The 16,594-nt window shown below is 43.8% G+C and overlaps 2 protein-coding genes across 2 annotated transcripts; both read right to left on the bottom strand.

The window, feature by feature from the left end:
- Nucleotides 1-211: 211 nt before the first annotated feature.
- Nucleotides 212-4,625, bottom strand: LLPH (LLP homolog, long-term synaptic facilitation factor). The gene is made up of 3 exons (XM_081878155.1): nt 4,490-4,625; nt 2,619-2,822; nt 212-600 (listed from the first exon to the last, which is right to left on the bottom strand). The coding sequence occupies exons 2-3, from the start codon at nt 2,806-2,808 to the stop codon at nt 437-439; spliced, it is 354 nt and encodes a 117-aa protein (XP_081734281.1). The 5' UTR covers nt 2,809-2,822; nt 4,490-4,625; the 3' UTR covers nt 212-436.
- A 1,869-nt stretch (nt 4,626-6,494) lies between these two features.
- On the bottom strand, nt 6,495-15,885 carry TMBIM4 (transmembrane BAX inhibitor motif containing 4). Its single transcript, XM_081878666.1, has 7 exons — nt 15,627-15,885; nt 13,186-13,294; nt 12,000-12,105; nt 11,050-11,083; nt 10,479-10,596; nt 10,029-10,074; nt 6,495-7,704 (listed from the first exon to the last, which is right to left on the bottom strand). The coding sequence occupies exons 1-7, from the start codon at nt 15,727-15,729 to the stop codon at nt 7,498-7,500; spliced, it is 723 nt and encodes a 240-aa protein (XP_081734792.1). The 5' UTR covers nt 15,730-15,885; the 3' UTR covers nt 6,495-7,497.
- Nucleotides 15,886-16,594: the final 709 nt, after the last annotated feature.

Here is a 16,594-nt window from a genome sequence, read left to right as displayed (position 1 = left end):
AATTTATTTGAAAGAATCGGAATACAAGAGGGGGAGGGGAGGGGAAGTCCTGGAAAGATGCCAATGAAAATAGGGTTTTAAATTTGGATGTTTTTCTTTTTTTGTTATATTTGAAAATCTTTAATAAATATTATTTTAAAAAAAAAATAGAATGTGCTCACTCTGTTCAGGCTGACTTCATTCTAGTTTGTGCAGCATGTAAATTGCATACTAAACACGTGAAAGTTTTATTAAATCAAAAGTATTCCAAGGTGCCTCCAAACTGACATCCACAAGGTGACAGTCCAAGAGTCTGAAGCAGGAAATTAGTCATTTGAAGCAAACAGTGAAAAGAGCAGTAATGGTTTAAGTCACAGGGGTTTTTGTGGCTGCCTTTTTTGACATAAAGGTCTTCCACAAACACACATGACTTTTTTTAAAAAAAATCACCCAGACTCTACCATGCTAATCCCTTGGGTGGTTTGTGCTTATTCTTCCCTTTGGTCCGCTTTGACTTCAGCTTCTTCCTCTGCCTGGGATTCATCCATACTGGATACTGTCCATGTTCATCCAGAAGGGTTTTTGGGTTTCTTTTTGAATCCATGTCCATCTTACTCCCTTCTGGAAAAGAAAAGGAGGGAAAACACTTAAGGAAGTATGAGCAGTGTGAACTGTTACAGCAGCTAGTTAAAAACACTAGCGCTGAAAGCAAATCAAAAGATGTTGGAAGAAATAGGATGAATGATTCAGGCTACTTCTAATACTGACTGGTTGTCGGAGGAGAGAAGAACTGGAGAGAGGATGGTGTGAGAAAGTATGGGGATATATATATTTTATAAATATTCCCCTCTGCTTTGTTCTTCCTATATTTAACTTCAGATGCTGAACCTTTGGGCACACAGGAAACAGTCCCATAGAAAGTGCTCAGCATTTGAATAAAGAAAGCTATGGATCAAAATACACTTGGGACAGCACAGCAAATTTATATGCACCACATATATTGTCTAAACTTGCCAAGGAAACAGTTGCATTCCTACAGTAGCAATGGCTGAACTTCATTAACAGAGACGTTGAGAGACTTGGAAAAGTCTTGGGTGGGAATGAAAAAAGGGCACATCAAATGAATTAGAGGAAGAGCGTTTCTGGCAAAGGATGTACCGTAATTTTCGCTCCAAAACACGCACTTTTTTGCTCCTAGAAAGTAAGGGAAAATGCCTGTGCGTGTTACGGAGCGAATGCACTGGATCGGAGTCAGTCAAGCAAAGCGGGAGCCGCTTGCAGGGCTTTGCACGGCTCTAGCTTTGCTTGCTTTACAGCCAGGAGGAGGGGCTCTCTGAAAGTAAGCAAAGCGAGAGCCGCTTACACGCTCTATGCTTGCTTTAAAGTGACCTATGGCTCGGAGGAGGTGGGGAGGAGGAAGGGAAGGAGAGCCATGGCAGCAAAGCGGGCAACAGCTGCTTACACGGGAGGAGGGACAGACGGGAGCCATAGCGAGCTGGGAGGAGGCAGGCAGTTCAAAGCCAGCAGGTGCTTTTAAAGTAGCCAGCAACAGCTGCTGCAGCCTCAGCTAGCAAAGGTCCACACGCTCTCTAAACAGAGCAGTGAGGCTGCAGAGGGACAGGAGGGCTTGGATCAGGAAGGACAAAATTTAAGCAACCAGCAGCAAAAAAATACCCCCCAACCTGGAGCTCTCAGCCACGAGCGCAGTGAAAACCAGGAAGTAAAAAAAAAGGCTGGGGAGGGCACCGGATGAGGGAGAGGGGAAAACTAGGCAAATCCCCGCTTCTCAGCTGTTTTCAAGCAGGATAGATTTGAGCATTGTCTGGGTCCTAGTGCCCCTATTGGTTTTTTGTGCTCCATTCTATTGCTGCTGGTGGTTGCTTATCACTGATACCAGTAGCCACGTGTACAAACAAAGTAGAAGGCTGCAAGGAGGAGCGTTTTTACACAGCTAATGGCGAATCCCCTGCAATCCAAGTCCTCCTCACTTGCTCAAATCTATTCTGCCTCAAAACAAGGAGCAGAAGGAACAGGCTGCAAACTGTTAAATGGAAAAAACCCCAGGCACAGGGCAAATACCTTAAGTATACCTTTAAAGCAACAGTGCTCTTTTCCTCCCCGAAAAGCTCCCCGAAAAGCTCCTCCACACACCCCATGTGTGCTCCTTGTCCCTTGCGTGCTTTTCCTTCCTCCCCACTTAAAACGTGGTTACAAAGCATGGATCCTCAGGATTTTTGCACTGGGTCACCCCAAATTCACCATCAGATCACATAGCATGTCCATGGCTATAGCCTGCACCAAAAAACACACACGCACACACTGTTTCATGGGGGCGCAAAGGCGCAAAAATGTGGTTACAAAGCATGGAGCCACATGGATCCTCAGGATTTTTGAACTGGGCTACCCCAAACTCACCATCAGATCACATGTCTGTGGCCACAGCATGAACCACAAAAATCATACATCCACTGTTTCATTTAGATTTTTTTTTCTTGTTTTCCTCCTCTAAAAAATACGTGCGTGTTACAGTCAGGTGCGTGTTATAGAGCGAAAAATACGGTATGTAATATTTGCTTCCCATTTTTCAGAGCTGATTTGTGGCATTCCTTAGAGCAAAAGCAAAAAATAGGTCAACTCACCCTCCTGATCCTCCTTCTTTATGACTTTCTCAGCAGGAACGACAGTTGCTATCTCTTTCACATCATCCATTAGAACATCAGCATTTGTTTTGAGGATGTTCTGCAATCTGGCAAGCTCCTTGGGGGCATTTTTCTTTCTCTTCTCTGCTCGCATCTTTCGCTTCCATTTACTCCTCAAGCTTTTTGCCATTTTTTTGTTTACTTCTATGAAAAGGAAAACACAGGGCAAGTTGTAACCCATTGTTTGCCAGTGCAGCACCCCAGGTACAGCTGCACAGGTACCCACATTAAGGCAGGCCAATGCAGGAGAAAGGAGAGGAAGAAAGGAAAGAAGAAAGGGAGGGAGGATACCTCCAGGTACACAAAGTAAATCTTTCTTACACAGCCCAAAACATTTCAGACCAAGTTCTGTTCAACTGATTTCTTGAACAACTAGGTTCAGTCCAAAGTTAATTTCAAACCATGTTTGGAACACCAACTACAAACAAACTTGTGCAGCTGAAGGTCTCCTTCCTTTTCAGTTTGATGCCTGTCTGCTTTTCCTTTCATGCTTCTGACAGCAATGCAGGGCACTATTTATGTATTATATTTATTTATATCCTCTAAGGCAGGGATAGGCAACCTTTGGCTCTCCAGATGTTTTGGACTACAATTCCCGTTATCCCTGGCCACTGGTCTTGTTAGCTAGGGATCATGGGAGTTGTAGGCCAAAACATCTGGAGGGCCAAAGGCTGCCTATGCATGCTCTAATAATAATAAATTTTATTTATACCCCACCCTCCCTGGCCAGAGCCAGGCTCAGAGCAGCTAACACCAATAAAATCACAGTAAAAACATAATGGGGGGGGGGAACCAATTTAAAATACAGGTTAAAGGCATTCAAGGTGGTATGTGTGCTTCTCTCCCTCCCTGATTTACAATGCAATCCTGTGAGGTAACTTAGGCTGAGAGACTGTGACTGAATCCTGGGGGTCTCCCAAGTCCTAGTCAGGCCCTCTAATTACTACAGTTCCCCTGAAGGTTTTTTGGGGGTGGAGGGGTTCTGGCCAGGCACTTTGAAGTCTAATTATTGCTTTATTTTTATTATTATATTTGTATACCGTCCTTCATCCGAAGATCACAATCTAAGGTCCAATAACTTAAAAAAACAATAACAACCCAACCCAATCACTTCAATATCAGAAGTGCAACACTGAGCGCCAGCTGCTGGGAAACACAGAAAGGGAGTGATATGGTGCTCACTCCTTACTTGGGGACACCTGGTTGGCCACTGTAGGAAACAGGGTGCTGGACCAGGTAGATATTCGGTCTAGGGTTGCCACCTTCGTTCAGGCAAAATACAGGACAGGGTGAGATGGGGCAGTTGAGGGCCAAATTGTTGTTGTTGTCCCCACCTGGTGCTGAAGTGACTTCAAAGCAATGCATTGCAATCTATGGCAGCCTGACAGGATGGCCCCTCTTGGAATTTCTCTCTCTCTCTCTCTCTCTCTCTCTCTCACACACACACACACACACAGGAACATGAATCTGTAAATCTGCCAGTGTTTTGATACCCAGGATGGCTTAAATACATGACCTTTCACACACCCTTCCAAAACACGTGCATTTGGAGAGGATCCCTCACTTGGCAAATGGGGGGGGGGGCGAGACCTGAAATACAGGACAAACTAAATCAATGCTACAGGACGTAGCATTTTTTACACTGAAATACAGGCCAGGTGTCAACCCTACTTGGGTCCGATCCAGCAGGCGGTGCCCTCCCTGGGGGCTTACCTGTGGCCCCCGCTGAGAAACAGCCTGCGGACCCCTCCGCCGAAGAATAAGGGGAGGGGAGACGGCAACCCTACACCCCACCTCCCCCATCTTTTCACCTGATCACTCGGAGCTCTCCTGTCCCCTGCGAAGAAAGCCACGCCGGCCGCAGCGCTTCTTCCGGAGCTGCGCGCGCAGCGGGGGGAAACGCATCGCTTCCGGGAGAAGCAAGCCACGCCCCACCCGCCGCAGTGCCCAACAGCGCCCCCTGGCGAGTTCCTCCGGCACTGCGCGGTTCTGTCAATGACTCTAGCCAGGCTGGCGGCGCTGTTCCGTGGGGGGGGGGGGGGGAGGTGGGCTGGCCTGCCCGTTGCTGTTTGTATGCTTTATAAACGTAATTGCCCTGAATACTCGCAGGCTGGATACGCGGGGGGAAGTTGGTCACTCACGGCCCCCTGCGAGGGGTCTGGGGGGGGGCAGAGGTCCCCGCGCAGCGCAAGGGCAGCACTGCATAGCGATCCTGTCTTGCATGCAAGAAGTTTCCCACGTTTAACGCCCGGCATCTTCAGGTGCAGCTTTGGCGGCGGGGGGCGGGGAGAGAGAGGGAGCGACCGCTTTCTGGAATCCTGGCTCGCTGCTGCCAGTCAGAGTCTTGACAAGCTAGATGAGCCGAATTAGTGGCCGTGCACGCAGGCAGAGATTTTGAAGGACAGGTGTCAGGACAGAGAACCAGGGAGCAGAGTTATTGGCCCTCCTCTCCGCCAGGTTATTTGATCACCCTTAATTGTCCTTTGAATCGAAAAGGGCAGGTGAGGTGGGCAAGCCACCCAGGGCTGTACTGTTTTTAACACTTGATTGGGAGCCGCCCAGAGTGGCTGGGGAAACTCAGCCAGATGTGCCGGGTATAAATAATAAATTATTATATTATTATTATTATGAATGGTAAAGGGGAAGCGGAAAAGGGAGCGCTTGGGACACCACTGAGAGGAGGAAGGAAATGTGCTCCCACCCACTGTTGACGCGATCTTTGCGTTCCACTGTTTGCTCACATGTGGCAAAATATTGGGACTTTTTTTTATACACAACTGACCTTTCCACTTTGATTTCCTAAACTGTCAGTCTGCCTCCTAGGGTTAATATACCATGTTAGATCCCAAGAGAACGAGCTCAGCCAAATCCCCGACTCTTTGCTTATCCTTAGACATTTTTGCTGGAAAGTACATTCACTAAAATGCACAAAATGAGAATGCTGCGTTGATTTTGGTCAGGCCAGAGGGTATTGCTTCAGGGAATGGATATATAGTTTTAGCTTCCTAATCAGTTGTCTTTTCTGTATTTAAAACAAAAGCATCTTTTAAGAGCACTCCTGGTTAATTTTTATACCTTATGACAACTATATTAATATCCCATAGGCTGTACCACACTGTGGAGATTGGATGGGGCAGGGGTCTCCCTCTGTCCAGCCCAAACCATCTCCACCAGCCTCTGTCCATGGCAGCATCACTCATCCAGTGCAGAGCTCCCTGTTCTGCCTACCAAAAGTGAAGGCTATGGGCAGAAGAGCTGCCATCACAAAGAGCCTTGCAATGCACTGGTACCTCGTGTTAAGAACTTAATTCATTCTGGAGGTCCATTCTTAACCTGAAACTGTTCTTAACCTGAAGCACCACTTTAGCTAATGGGGCCTCCCGCTGCTGCACGATTTCTGTTCTCATCCTGAAGCAAAGTTCTTAACCTGAGGTACTATTTCTGGGTTAGCAAAGTCTGTAACCCGAGGTACCACTGTAGTGCAAATCTGGATTACATCCTCAATGTGTTTTTCACATCAGTGAGCAACACTACCAGGCTCCACACAACCAAGATTGAAAGGGTCAGCATATAGCTTAAAGAACATGGCTGGCAGGCAGTCTTTTACTCCTGTTTTAGAAGCTAAACATGAGCAAGGCCCTCAGAATGAGAAGCACTGCCACTCCAATGGTATGAGCTTCTAGGACTATGTTAAATTATCAGGCACAACATTGCGTTTCTGCCTGTAATTGCTTGCTTAATCATCAAGAAACCATTAGTTCGCAATCTTGCACCACCAGACAAAAAGCAAATAAAGAAGCAAATGACATGCACAGCTAACATTTCATAAAATTTATTTTCATAAATTCTTAATGTTATCCCGAAAGAAGAGCAGATGGAGTATAATTGCCCCTCCTGATCTGCCTGCACTTCACAGTACACAACCAATACAAAACATCATCTGATAAACACTCCACTGCACATAAGTGTCTTACCCCTTATTAACAGTCAATGACAAGCCTTGGAAAAGGGGTCAAAATGTACTTCAAACTTCTCCAGCATTCCAGAAGGATCAACAGAAAACATGAGGCTGTGGTGTTTTTGTGTGATATATAAAACAAGCTTTAGAACTTTTTAAAATTTCACAAATCTAAAATAGACCGGATACAAGCCTTCAAAATAGCAGAAACTACCGACAAAACAAATAATTTGCATCTTTTACTTTTTGTATTAATTATCCACTTTTGGAATAAAGTTCCTTTCATGTCTCAAAATACTGCAGTGTTTGAAAACAGAGTATTTAACTAGAAGTACATTAAAACATTTTAGAAAGTGTAGGAGCCAAGTTGTGGGATAATTCCTTCACATCAAAATGCTAGTAGGGTAAGCTTTCACATTCCACAGATGACCAGCAACAGAATGTTAGCTTATTTAAAGCTTTGACGTTCAATAGCAAAATTAAGAGACTCCATTTTATGCTATCCAGTCAGTGACAATTGTGACTATCAAAGGACACATCTGTGGTAATTATTGCAGAAAATAGAATTCTAATAGCACAAATGGAGGTTGATGAGCAAGGCTTTCAATCAAAAACGATATGCAAACGGATGGAGTTAAGCCTTTACTGAACAGCCAAGATGACTGCAATATGTAATTAACTGATCTCAGAATAGAATCATAAACACCAGTTCTCTAAAACACCCTTTATACAGGAAACACTGAAACCACAGTGGAATGTTAAAACAAGCTCCAATCTCAGAGCATTCTGCAGATTTCCTAGGTCTTAATAACTTTTTTGATGCTACATCCAAATTATCTCAGAAATTTTAACAACTCCCAATTACTTTTTATTAAATGCTTCTAGCAAACGCAGCAGGTGTAGAAACAGATTGATGATGTCCAAATAGAGGTTGATTGAAGCCAATATGTATTCTTCAGGGGAGAGTTTGTGCATTAGCAGATGAGTGTCGTAGATGATAAATCCACAGAACAGAAGTGCTCCTCCAGCAGCTAGTACCACCTCTAATACTTCACTATAGAAAAAAAGCTGTAACCAAAGAACACAGAGAGAGGTTTTGTGCAAATCTCTTTCATAAAAGCACACCAAAAATTAGATATGACCATAATGGAACTATAATTAAAGCTGAATGGTTGTAGTCAATGTAATGCTAAGGAGGTTATTCCATTAGTGCAAGCTTTTCTGCTTGCCTTACAGAACAATCTCCCCTCCCCTCTCACGATGTTCTGCAGGTTCTTCTGACCCTCTGAAGCAGATCTGAAGAGAGGGGTGCAGGAGAAGGGGTGAAATTCATGTTGCACTAACAAGCACCATTGCCCTGATTTCTGCTAGTGCAGTGATTTAGTTGAATATGGCCACTAATATATTTTGCTTGCTTACAGAGAAGCTGTATACAGTAGTATCTTGGTTCTCGGACTTAATTCGTTCCAGGAGTCCGTCTGACTCCCAAAACGTTTGAAAACCAAGACGCAGCTTCCAATTGGCTGCAGGAGCTTCCGGCACTCAAGCGGAATCCGTGTCAGACGTTCGGCTTCCGAAAAATGTTCAAAAACTAGAATACTTCCAGATTTTTGGCCTTTGGGAGCCGATTTGCTCAACAACTAAGTCGTTCGCGAACCAAGGTATGACTGTATGCAAAACATACAATTTTCTGGTCGTTCCTGAGTCTTTAGTGCTTTCCATATCTTATCATTGTTACGGTTGCAATATTTTGAAGAGCCAAAATATAAAAAAAGAGAAGACCCTATGGCGACTCTCATTTTAAATACCCCTACTATATGTGGGCTATAGAAGCTGTGATACATTGCTGAGGAGGGCAGGAGAAGAGAAGAGGGAAGTCTATGTCTCATCCAGAAGGTATAGCCAGAGAATTTGGCAAATTTTAAAAATCCACCCAGACAGAAATTTTACCCCTGAAAAAAGAGGGTGTGTCATGGAAAAAGAGGACACACGGCAACCCTGACATTGGCAGACCTTGTCATGTCTTCTTCTATGACTTTCATTATTTGACAGGAGTTAGGAACCTGTGCCTCCAGATGCAGTACAGCAACTCCCATCATCTCCAACTACTGGCCATGCTGGTTGGGGTGGATGGGAGTTAGAGGCCAGCAACACATGGAGGACCACATATTCCTTCCTCCTGCTGCTGTAGAACTGCTCTTTTGAGATGACAAAACTGAATTCGCTTCAGAATAGCCAGACAGGGATCTCTGGTCCCAATCCCTATATAGCTGTTAAGATTGTTGATTGGCTATTATTATTATTGTATCTATTTTCTTGAACACATTGCTATCCTGAAAGGTTTTGGCAAGGGCTGGGCATTTTGCGTCTGTGTTATTCTGAAAAGATGTTTTGAACTGCATTCTTCAAAACATTTGAGTTCTACTATCTGTGTCTCTTACGTTAGTTCTCTAAAAAAAGATCTCCCACACTATAGTCGCAGATCTTGGGATTTTCTCATTAAATGCTTTATTTGGCAATTTATACTGATGCCGTTTTTACTTTTGTCAAGATGAAAACATCTAAGCTCTTTAAATTGTATTAACATGTCCATAGCACAACACACAGACCAAGTGATGTGCACTGGTTTTTCCTACTTTGTATTCAAATCATGGAATTGTAGAATTGGAAGAGACCCCCTGCAATGCAGGAATTTGGCTCACGGCTGTCCCTGGTGGGCTTGATCCACCAGCCTTCTGATTAACAACCTGATGCACCTACCCATTGCACCACAGAGGTCTTATGGTGGCTTCAAAAGAAAACAGATTAAAATACTGGAGTAAAACGCTAAGTAATTCTGCTGCAACCCCATGCAAGTTTACTCAGAACTTAGCCCCATTATGCTCAAGGAGGCTTAATACCCAGTTAAGTGTGTATAGGACTGCATCCTTGATTTATGTTACATGTTACAAAAACATGCCTAGAAGCACACCGCAAATGAACTGTGGTTTTGTACCTGATCTTGGTGGAATGAGTTTACACTCGGTCAGTTCAGTCATCATTCAAAAATTTAGAAATCGTATTTTTAACTGGGCTTGCAAACCGTGGTTTAAGTATTGTTGAGCTTAAGACAAATCCAATACAGCAGAAGTCCAGTTTTAAAACATATAAACTGTAAGCACTGAACTAAGTATATTTTTTTAGTTTAAAAACTGTATTAAACTTCCTACGTCACCCATTTCAAACTGAGGAATAACATGTTACAGTGAACTCCTTTACTACTACAAGGAGCCCCTGAGTCATAAGGACCTCAAATTAGATGGGGGGCACAGCCCTAGCATAAACCTACCCTCCCCCCCTTTTAAATTATCCAGTGATGTTTTCAATAACAACAACAAGGTGTGACCTCTTACCCTTAGAAAGCTTGATAGAAGAAGAATCCATAAGCAAGCAAACAGCCTGTGAACACACATTAATAGGTTAGTGCCTTTCTTCTTAAACTACGCTTTCATCTTAGTTACATACACGCCTATTATAGAACATACATTCGCATTGTGATACTCACTATCACCGTTTCAGTCATGACAAGTCACACTGACCCCCCCTCCCCCCGGATTTTACTTTGTGCACACACTTTATCAATTCAGCTGCCCCGTGTTTTTCCAACAGCAACTCTCTACAGAAATGGCCACCACTGTATATTAAGTGACACAGTCATTTGTTCACCTCTATGAGTAAGCAAATGTTGCTGTTTTTTGCAGGGTGGTTATAGAAACTCCCCCAATTTTTGCCACTATATCCTCTTATACATGGATGTATATATACTGTGTGTGTTTGTGTGCGTGTATAGGAAAGTAACTTACCCTGCTCCAACTTTGCTGAAATCTCTTTTGGACTGCAAAGTGTACAAAGTGAGAGCAAAAAAGACAGCCGTCGTTAAGATAAAGGCTTGCAGAACAACAGATACTTCATAGAAAGTCACTATGGGGAGAAACAAGGAAAGGTAAATTAAAATCTTTATCGAACATTTGGCATTGTTACCTCAAACTAAATCAATGCAGGCATCGTGCTCACATTAAGAAAAAAAATTATCAGCTCCATTTGACAACAGCTAAGCATACCTATATTCCAGGCAATGAGACACCTATGATTACAGTGCTAATCCCAAGAATAAGCATGCTAATTTCCATAGAATATAATGAAAGAATAATAGGCAGACGTCCATACTTCTAGGGTACAGTCTCTGTTCTTTTAATTATACTTTGCATTTCTCTATTTTTTCTTGTTCATTTTTGGTTGGAAGAGAATGTATAACAGAAGAGACATCAAATCTGGCTTCTGTACTGTCAATCGCCTTTCAGCAAGCAGTAACAAATCATAAAATAGGGCTTCTTCCTTTCTATTTCTATCTATATGATAAGGGTGAATGCATACCTGTAATAGCAACAGTCAGTGCTTCAAGAAGGGTCTGCGAAAAATAAAATGAAAGAATTATCATCTAAAGCCAACATTAAGGCAGCTCCACTCAGCAATCTCAAGCCAAAGGGCACCCTCTGTATGGCAGCACTCTATCAGACACTGAAGAAATTGGAATGGTCAGCTTGTGCAGCCAGGATGTGCATGCAACAGAGTCATTAGACTGGGTTCTATGCATGTCAGTCGAGTAATATGTTTAGTTCAAGATAAACCTATTGGGATTAAGGAAAAGTGGCATGCCTTTATATACCTTCCACTTCCTAGAGATCGCACCAACCACCACAGAAGCAGACAGTGCTTTATAAGCAATTGGGCACTGAACACTAGCTGTGTTAAAAGCATTTGTGTGAGCACACACAAGGTTAAAGTAGGAACAGGGCCAGGCACTGGCGCTGCTTATTGGATTTGGGGGCAATTACTACAAAGGCGTAAAGAAAGTTTTAAAGCATGTTCCATCAAACTGACTTGGAAAACTTGAAGAAGAAGAACCATGTTTTATCAGGGTTTCAAATTATGGAGAGAATATCTAAGTGCATTCAGTTGAACATACTTAAAAACCCTCCAGCCTTCATGCTCATTGGACAAAGTTTTGAAGGGGCCCCTTAGGGAAGATTTGGGGGTCACACAGGCAGAGGAGGGGACAGAGAAGTTCCATTGCACAAGGAGAGCTCCATTGTTAGATGCAACCCACTGTCTTCCTGAATTCACACTATTGCACTTTTCTGAGCACACAGAGGAAACTGAGTGTACATCAATTTTCAGAAGGTACAGTGCGTATTTTACAGACCTACTTCACTCTTTGAAAAGCAATCTTAACAGAAAGGCTACTAGGAGAACAAATTATCTGCAACTTTTTAAAAAGTCTCCACAAAGCAGTAAGGAAGAAAGTAAGCTTTGGAAATACTTACAAAGCCAAAGAGAAGATATAAATTAAGTGGATGCTGATGTCTGTACAAGGTTAATGCCACAATCACAACCAGGGAACCAAGCACGGATACCAGAAGTACAGCTGGGCTGTGAGATTTAACAGAGAACACAGTCAACATTAATTTGCTGGTTTTTTAGCTCCTTTTGTTTTAATGTAAAAAAAAGTAAGAGTCTATTGGATACATGTTTAAAATTTTTTAATATATCTGCAATGAAGGTCAGACACCTTTCTTCTGGTCGTATGAAATTAAGACATCTATAGTTACAAAGTCACCAATATTTCAAGCATATGAAACCCTCAAATAAATAGTCATGCTCTTGGTAGCAATTTATTTCTGTATAAATTCTATGACAGAAAGTAGATGAGCTTCATTCAGGAACACATCTGAGGGGAAGAAAAATATAATCTCTCTCAGCCTTAGTCCTCCATCTACAATATGGTAACAATAAAGGGTTGTATTAAGGGTGACCAAGGTAATGCAACCTGCTTTGAACAATTTAACACACCTATATAAATGCTGCTTATTATGCTTAGCAGTAGCACAGCTACATCCACCAGTTGTACTGTTGTCATCTTTTAGTGACCCTGCTCAAGTGCCTTTAACAAGCATCATTATATACACGAAATACAGAGATCTGCCCACCCCTGAGCAGACTTACTGGTGTAGTTGTTACATTTAAAAAAAAAAAAATGGCAGGTTGATGGGAATTATTTTTGGGTCAGGGAGAGGTGTATCAGTGTTGTTTTAATTTTTCTCTTCTACTTAGTGGATACCAGTATTGTTTTGCTTACTGTTCACATACTGTTAATGTTTTTCTATTACTGTTATGGGAAGGAGCTGGTGTCTTGTTTTCCCAATATGTTGCATGCAATAGTATTGAGTTATATGACCTCTCCCCCTTTCTATGGTATAATGTATTTATTCAAAAAAAATTCAATGCAAGTCGCTTGGAGACTCTTCGGACTAAGATGTTTAATAATAAATAAATCATTGTTATCTCACAGTAGCAAGCAACATACAGAAGAGAACCATGCTTGAGAACCAATGATGCCAACAAAATTCCCTGAAACCTATTATTACATCAAACAGTATCCTGTCTAAAATTTATTATACATTGAAATGTGGGGGGAGATACTGTGCAACTGTATTCATCAAAAGGGTCTACCTTTCATGCACAAATGTCCGAATTGTCTCAGAGTACAGAAAAACTGCAGAGGTCACCGTAGTCAAGAAAATTTGAACTGAAAGAATGCTGTAGACTTTGCGCAGAAATGCTAAGAGATGGGAAATAAAACAGCAGATTAACATGGTTTAATTCTTGCTTTACCTTGAATCAGATGATTAATAAAAAACTAGTGCATCTTTTTAAAGAAGTATAGAAACAAAAATTGTGTACTAGTGAATAAATTGTACTCATTAGAATGAACAGGTGGTTCCTTCAAGGGCAGCAATAGGTTAACATCCTGTTTGTTTAGTAGCATTGCCAAAGTTATGCATCAGGGAATACACAAGTAGCCCAAGTAAGCACTGAACTGCGCAAACAAGACAATGGACAGTAAATGAAACCAAATGGATATGTTTGCCTGAAATGTTTGTTGCTGGCCAATGAATTATTACAGCATTCTCCTTCCATCTTCCATCCATACATTCACAGTGGGCATTCACATTGCCACAGAGCAAATAAAATCTGTACAAAGACCATTGCTGGATTTACGGCTTCTTCAAAGATGTAAGAATTCCTTGCAGAGTCAACATCATTTTTACTAGTCCTACTCCTGCAATTTCAGCAGCATCTGGAAACACATTTTCTTAAAGTAGATGCAGCTTTCCCCACCCTTTTCACCAAGTGACAATGAAAAATATGTTGTCAGCAGTATGCTGATAACACTCAGCTCTATTTCTCCTTTACATCTGCAGGTGAGGCAGTGGAAGTGCTGGACTGCTGTCTTCCCTCGATAATGGACTGTATGAGAGCCAACAAACAGACTCAATCCAGGTAAGGTTGAGACACTGTTAGTGGGTGGTTCCCTAGACCGGATGGGTGGGAGGTTGCCTGCTCTTGATGGGGTTACATTTCCTCTGAAGGAGCAGGTTCAGAGCTTGGGGGTACTCCTGGATCCTTTGCTGTCGCTGAAGGCTCAGGTGGCCTCAGTGGTGTGGAGTGCCTCCCATCAGCTTCGGTTGGTGGCCCAGCTATGCCCTTATCTGGGTAAGGATAGCCTAACTACTGTCATCTATACCCTGGTAACCTCAAGGTTAGATTACTGCAATGCGTTACACGTAATCTCTGAAGATGGTTTGGAAACTTCAGTTAGTGCAGAAGTCAGCGGCCAGGTTGCTCACCGGGGCAAGATGGTTATTAAACTGATCCTGGTCCGACTGCACTGGCTACCAATTAGTTTCCAGGCCCAATTCAAAGTGCTGGTTTTGACCTATAAAGCCTTAAACAACTCAGGACTGCCTCCTTCCATATGAACCTACTCAGACACAGAAATCACCTTCTGAGGCTCTTCTTCATGTGCCTTCTCCTCGAGAGGTTCGGAAGGTGGCAACCCGAGAACTGGCCTTCTCTGCAGTGGCTCCCTGTCTGTGGAATGCTCTCCCCAGGGAGGTTCGCCTGGCGCCTTCATTACACACCTTTAGGCGCCAGGCAAAAACATTCCTCTTTAACCAGGCCTTTGGTTGACTGCCATTCAATGCCCTTTTAAAATGGGTGGGTGGCGGTTATTGGGTTGTTTCTGTTTTCATTATATATTTTGTGATTTCAAGTTGTAATTTGATCCTGTGAACCCCAATAATCTGCAATTTGGAGACAGTAGGATGGTTTATCCTTTGCCACCTAATTAATAAGGATTATCAGCACACGGGATGTGCGTGTGAGAGAGAGACAAAAAGACAGACTCAAATAATTTTCCTCTCCAGCCAAGCTGCCTTTTTAACATTTTTTTTTAAAGTGTCTTTTTATCTTTGCTTCTACCTTAGTGTCAGGGTGATGCTGCCAAAGCCCTGTCTGGAAGCCAGTGTGGTGCAGTGGTTATTATTATTTATTGAATTTATATACCGCCCTATACTCTGAGGTCTCAGGGCGGTTCACAGAACAAAATCGAAATACAAAACCACAGGATATATAATCAAAATAAAAGCAACACCCCCCCCCCAAAAAAACCCCCACATTTTAAAAGGGCATAGCATGTCAATCAAGTCAACCAAAGGCCTGGTTAGAAAAAAACAGGTTTTTTTGCCTGGCACCTAAAGGTGTATCATGAAGGTTAGTGCCGGACTAAAACCTCGCCTCTCAGCTTCACCCTACCTGGCAGGGTTGTTGCAGGGATTACATGGGGGGAGGAGCGGAGAAGAACCATGTTGACACCTTGGGAGAAAAGGGGTGGGATAGAAAACGAAATTAAAAGCACCGCGGCGATGACGCCTTCTTTCTCTGGTTTCAAGCTGCGACAGGCTCGGCTCTAGGAAGCAAAGGGGTCGGATCCTGACCCTTCAAAACCAGAGAGGGGGGGGGGCCGGACTAGTTAGCAGGGCGATGCCTGGAGAGGGAGCGGGGCAGAGACCTAGAGGCAAAGGAGCAGGACACCGCCCCCCCCTTTTTACCCATGCGGATGTGGACGCTGGCAGAGGCCACATTGGTGCCGTAGTTGAAATCGTCCTCGATGGACGTCCTCGGGTAGGAGGGAGGGCTCTCCGCGGCCATCATCGCGGCGGCCGTTTCGGCTCAGTAGTGGGAAAGCACCAACTGCGCACCAGCCCCAACGATCCGCCTCCCCGCTCTCTCCTCAGGCCCGATCCGGGTGACGCAAGCTCGTCGCTCGCGGAGCGCGTCGATCGCTTCTTCCAGCGATTCGCTCGGCCTTCCCCCGGTTTAAGGCTCGCCGGCGCTCCTCTCTCCCCTCCCCCCACCCAGCTGCGTCGGAACGTTCGTCCGTGACGTAAGGTTGGTGGGCGTGGCTAAGGCTTCGGAATAGGCTCTGTTATTCTTATTATTCTTATTATGTCTTCAGGGCTCGTTCAGTTCTTCTCTGCCTCCCTCGAGTTCCAAATCAGCTGCAGGAAGTTGTGGCTGTTCCCAGACCTCGAGCTTACAGAGAAAGACTTTTTTAAAAATAAAAAATGATATTCTGCAGAGAAGGGCGTTTGAAACTGTTAATCTCAGGGCCATGGGTTCAGCTCCCTCCAAGTGTCCCTGTTTTCCAGGGACAGTCCCTGATTTTTGAGAAGCCAACCCAGTTTCTGATTTGCACCCGGAATGTCCCGCTTTTACTTGTTGTTTAGTCGTGTCCGACTCTTCGTGACCCCATGGACCAGAGCACGCCAGGCACTCCTGTCTTCCACTGCCTCCCGCAGTTTGGTCAAACTGGTTCAAGAACACTGTCCAAGCATCTCATCCTCTGTCATCCCCTTCTCCTTGTGCCCTCCATCTTTCCCAACATCAGGGTCTTTTCCAGGGAGTCTTCTCTTCTTATGAGGTGGCCAAAGTATTGGAGCCTCAGCTTCACGATCTGTCCTTCCAGTGAGCACTCCGGGCTGATTTCCTTAAGAATGGAGAGGTTTGATCTTCTTGC

This window comes from Podarcis erhardii (genome assembly GCF_964252035.2).
Source record: "Podarcis erhardii genome assembly, chromosome: 10".
NCBI classification, from domain to species: domain Eukaryota; kingdom Metazoa; phylum Chordata; class Lepidosauria; order Squamata; family Lacertidae; genus Podarcis; species Podarcis erhardii.
This window is presented reverse-complemented; position numbering and strand designations above follow the sequence as displayed.